Source organism: Carlito syrichta, unplaced genomic scaffold (assembly GCF_000164805.1).
Source record: "Carlito syrichta isolate Samal-C Ts95f unplaced genomic scaffold, Tarsius_syrichta-2.0.1 Scaffold309824, whole genome shotgun sequence".
Lineage (NCBI taxonomy): Eukaryota > Metazoa > Chordata > Mammalia > Primates > Tarsiidae > Carlito > Carlito syrichta.
The window spans coordinates 370,131-374,651 of record NW_007253920.1 but is presented as its reverse complement, the minus strand read 5'-3'; the positions used below and the strand labels follow the sequence as shown (position 1 = coordinate 374,651).

The window sequence follows — 4,521 nt, the reverse complement described above, 5'->3', positions numbered from 1 at the left end:
ACTCTGAACCACTGTTTCTGAAGGGCTTTCTAGGCTACAAGGTGCATGGAGAGACTCTTATGGGAAGGAAAGGCAGGAATGAGTAAGGGCGAACCTGTCAAGGAGAAGATGAGTGCATGGGTAACCTCTGGGGCCGAGGACCAGGACATTCTCTCAAAACAATGTGAATTGTCCTCTTTGACCTGCACAGGGCTCTAACTTCAATGAGGAATGTTTCACTAGAAACTGAGGGTGCAAGATACTGAGAATTCATCCCCAGCATGTTACTTTTGCTTCAAATGAGTCAGCCTGGTCAATAAAGTGCTCACAGGGCTCCGAAGTTCTCCTGGGAAAACCAGAATAAATAGCAGCAGAGATTTCATTTAAGGGTATAGAAAATACATTTTTAATTTTGATGAAGTTCACAAATGACAACATTGACATTTCTTTAAACAAACAGTTCTGTCAAGGCACAGCATTACCATGTGTCCCCAGACACCCAAGAGGCAGTGATTTCATGTCCCCCTGAGGTTTAGCAGAGCTGCCAACGTTAATAGGATGGCTGATGGAGCCCAGATTTGCTACTAGATAAGCCAATGATACATGCTGCCACGTTTATTGGATACAGAATCAAATATTAAAAATATGCACAATAAATAACTGCAATGAGCTTATTCTGCATTTAGCATTTGTTCCTTTCAAACAAAGAAGATAGTTTTCAGTATCAAGAAGGATGCAAATACGTATGTCTTCTGTGGATCTTTTCCAACAAATTGCTTTCATTACGCATTAAAAGAAGTAGCATTCAGCTTCATTGTGACCTAGGAGGGAAAAACATAGCTAGAATTTAGTTACTGATGGCCAGACTCTTGACATCTTATCCAATTTCCTCTTTATATTAATGTTAGGAGGTAGGTACTATTGTAGCCCTCAATTTACAGATAGAGAAACCAAGGCTCAGAGAGAGTTAATGCTGATCAATGGTCACATAACTAGCAGAAGGCAAACACAGTTCTTGAGCTCTTAATTCAGAGGTAAGTGGCATAGCAATGTATTCTCTAAAAAGGTAGTGCCATTACTGTTCAAGCTCAAGTGCTAGAATAGTAACAATTTGAATGGCAAGGAACTGTACTATAAATAAACAAGATCTATAATTCCTAACCTGATGATCTCAGTGTCACAAGGAGGGACTGCAAAAACAGAGAAAATGAATCCAAATTCTAGGGTTGCAGCTATTGGAACTTTGTGTCCTTTCTCCCAACACCAGTGTGGGTACCTTCCCTGGCGGATTATTCTTCAACCATATGGACCCAGGGAGGCTCAGAACATGAACTATACTCCTTTACATCTGGTAATCCATCCTCCCATGGGGGAATGGACATGGACATGGCCTACAGGGCAGTCACCTTCTTCCTGGAGTCATTTAGTGGCTCAGACCTCAAGGTCCCTGCGACGCCGGCCAAAGGCTTTGGAACCCACGTTGGTGGGCATGAAGTTGCTCTTCACCACACCCCCTGATCTGCTGAGCAAGCCAGCCAGCCGATGGGTCACACATGTGGCAGTGTTGCAGGCTCTCTTCTGGGCGGTGACGCTGATTTGCAGAATGGAGAAAGAGAGGGCCTGTGAGTGAGAGGCTGGAGGGAAGAGCCTGCCCCATGGGACCATCATGGTAAAAAGTTACTGCTCTGAAAGGCACCAATTAACCTTAAGTGTTTCTCTTAAACACAATTATCACAGAAGAAAATCATAAGGCCATTTGGGAAAAATGCCATGATCACTCTCCATAGACATTCCCAAGGGTGTCAGAAATCCCAAAGGTGGCTCTGGGTGGCTGGCCATGGAATACAGAGCTGTAGCAGCGAATCTCATAGAATAAAAATCAGCAAAGCCTAATGAAACTAGAGTGAATTATAGTTCCACATCCAACCCCATCACAAGGACTGTAGAATCCATACCCCAGTCACAGGCACCAGATACCCCACTTAGGAAGATGAAAATTCCCCATTCTTACCTGGAAGAGGAATGGGGTTTGCAGTGTTGAGTCCCAGACGTGCTTACCTGCTACTTAGCACTCCTGTTCTTGCTGCTTGAGCTGGGTCACAGGAACCACCCACCACACCCTGTGTCCCCAGGGAAAGGCTACTTCTAAGCACAGGTCCTAGACACCATGTATCCTGGGACATGGGCCAGGGCAATGACTACCACATCTGAGGTCTTTTTAGAAAAATAGTTTTATTCCCCCAATGACCAGCACATTCAGAAGCAGGACAGAGAAGCTGTGCTATGAAATTTTGGGGGGACTTAGGGGAGCCCTCACTCTCTGATCTTTTCCTGGGTGACTCTTCCACTCTGTGAACCCGCTCTCTCTCCTCCCATCTGAGGTTCCAGACATTCTTTGCCACAAGGAAAGCCACTGATACCACCCCAAAGAACAATCAGAGAGAAACCACAAGCATCAAGTTATAGGAAGGAAGCAAGAAAGGAAATTAGAAAGGAGAGGGAGGAGGTTAGTTGGCATCCTGGGGCGTGCCAACATGAGGGCGGTGGTCTCTCTCCAAGTCGCTGACCATATCCCTTTTCTTGCCAGGTGCTCCAACCCCAATGGCAGTTTGGGGGAATGTGTGAAACTTGTTGAAGTCCTGAGTGTACGTGCCCAGCATGCAAGTACTCAGATTACCGCACCGCTTAGATCTGGGGCTGTCCAGGCTGCGGGGAAAAGACATGCCACACAGTACCATGCATCAGGGTCTGTCCCCATGGGCAGTCACTCAGAAGGTTAGACCAGGCAGGGGGTGCGTTGAGTGGGAGCAGGAGGGACAGTCAGGAGGAGTCAGAGGTGCAAGGCTGGGTGGGGAAGGGCTGGGTGGGGAAAGGTGACCTCTTCTGGCATTCCACATGCTGTTTAGCTCTTCATGCTCAGCAGAGGGGTTCTCGGGGTGGATGCAGGTGCAACGCATGCCTCTGCCTGGACAGTACTGGGACCTGACCAGGGGCTTGTCTCTGCTCAGGCTCAGGTCACACAGGGAGCTGGGACTGGGGAAGGATGCTCTCCCTGGCCCTGTGACAACATGCACTTCTCCATGGATGCTCCAGACCTACCTCAGACACTGCTCTACCTGTCCCCTCCCCCTGCAAGGCCTTCATCTTCACCTTGCAAACGTGAAATGAAGGTTCCTTGCAGGTGAGAAAGAACATCATACACGAGTGAAAGTCCTAAACCCTCCTGGGATACCTGGCCCATCCCCTGGTTTCACACTCACCACTCCTAACTCATGCTGGGAAGTCTCCCCAGTACTACAAGGGCAATTCCCACCGTGAGTGGTTCCACACTTCCCATGTCATTTCCTAACAGCTTTCAGCAATGGAGTTTTTATTTTTATTTTTTTGAGTTGGAGTCTCACTCTGTCGCCCAGACTGGAGTGCAGTGGCTGCTCCCAGTCACCGCAGTCTCGACCTGCTGGGCTCCAGTGATCCTTCCGCCTCAGCCTTCCGAGTAGCCGGAATTACAGGCATGCGCTACCACGCCCGGCTGATTTTTTGATTTATTGTAGAGATGAGGTCTTGCCTGCCCAGGGGGATCTCGAACCCTTGGGCTCAGGCAATCCACTCACCTCAGCCTCCCAAAGACGCGGGATTACAGGCTGAGCCACCGAGCCCGGCTAGCAATGGAGTTTTTAAATGTGTCTAACCACAGTCTCTCCAGCTGTACCTTTGTTTCTCATGGAGCCTGAGAACGCTTGGGCCTCGGGGCCTGGTGGACAACACAGCCTGCTGGTCTCCTGGCCAGTGTGTTCTCTCCTACCTTCTGGAATACGCCTTCTGGGGGGAGGGTTTCGAGGGGAGGGGAGGTCTGGTGCTGGGCACTGGGGAGCCTCACCTGGAACCCTCTGTCTCCTGCTCCTGCACCTGCTCCAGCTCACTGGCCTTCATCTGCACATAGTCCTGCACCAGTGCAGCCAGCAGGAGGCGCGCTTCCTCCTCACTGAGTGTAACCAGGTCAGGGCTGTTTTCCAAGGCAGACCTGCGGAGGGAAACAAACCCAACGCAGGCAGTGAACCTGCTCCCTCCCCAGGCAGCCAGGCTTCTGGTCTCTGCTTTTTTCCCTTGAGGATATGACCGCTGTGACTACTAGTGGACAGGGCACTGGTAGCCTCCAAGCAGTGGTGTGCTAGAGCCAGTTTGTGCAGGCTTGTGAAAGCTGATAGTTACATTTTCAGGAATTTTGCAAGTTGAGTGTGAAGTGCAACCATTATTAAAAATTACATGATAAAACTTAACAGTGCTGAATACAAAAATGTTTTCAGTCTTATACATTCGCATGTGAGAAATAGATAAACAGATCACATCAGTATCAAAAAAACAATTTATTAGCAAACTAGTTAACCGATTAGGATACAATTCAATTCTTGAATCATGACTGAATTGGATAAAAAGATCAGTTAGATACAAAAAGTTGGGAAAAAAAACATTTTGTGAGAGTCAATGGGCTATATGAAATTTACAATAAAGAGTATTGTATATCTTTTTTTTTTTTTTTTTTTT

The 4,521-nt window shown here is 47.8% G+C and overlaps 1 protein-coding gene across 4 annotated transcripts in view; it reads right to left on the bottom strand.

Annotated features, from left to right (window-relative positions):
• Positions 1 to 361: 361 nt before the first annotated feature.
• Positions 362 to 4,521, bottom strand: part of LOC103270403 (calcitonin gene-related peptide 2) — a 5,655-nt gene continuing 1,495 nt past the window's right edge. For 2 of the 4 annotated variants that reach the window (XM_008067929.1, XM_008067930.1), the window contains 2 exons: positions 3,857 to 4,000; positions 2,201 to 2,685 (listed from right to left, as the gene is read on the bottom strand). In XM_008067929.1, the coding sequence (XP_008066120.1) occupies positions 2,487 to 2,685; positions 3,857 to 4,000 (343 nt within the window). In that variant the 3' untranslated portion in view covers positions 2,201 to 2,486. Of the gene's footprint in view, positions 801 to 1,385; positions 1,571 to 2,200; positions 2,686 to 3,856; positions 4,001 to 4,521 lie in introns of those variants that run through there. The other 2 variants (XM_021717513.1, XM_008067931.2) reach the window with 2 other exon arrangements.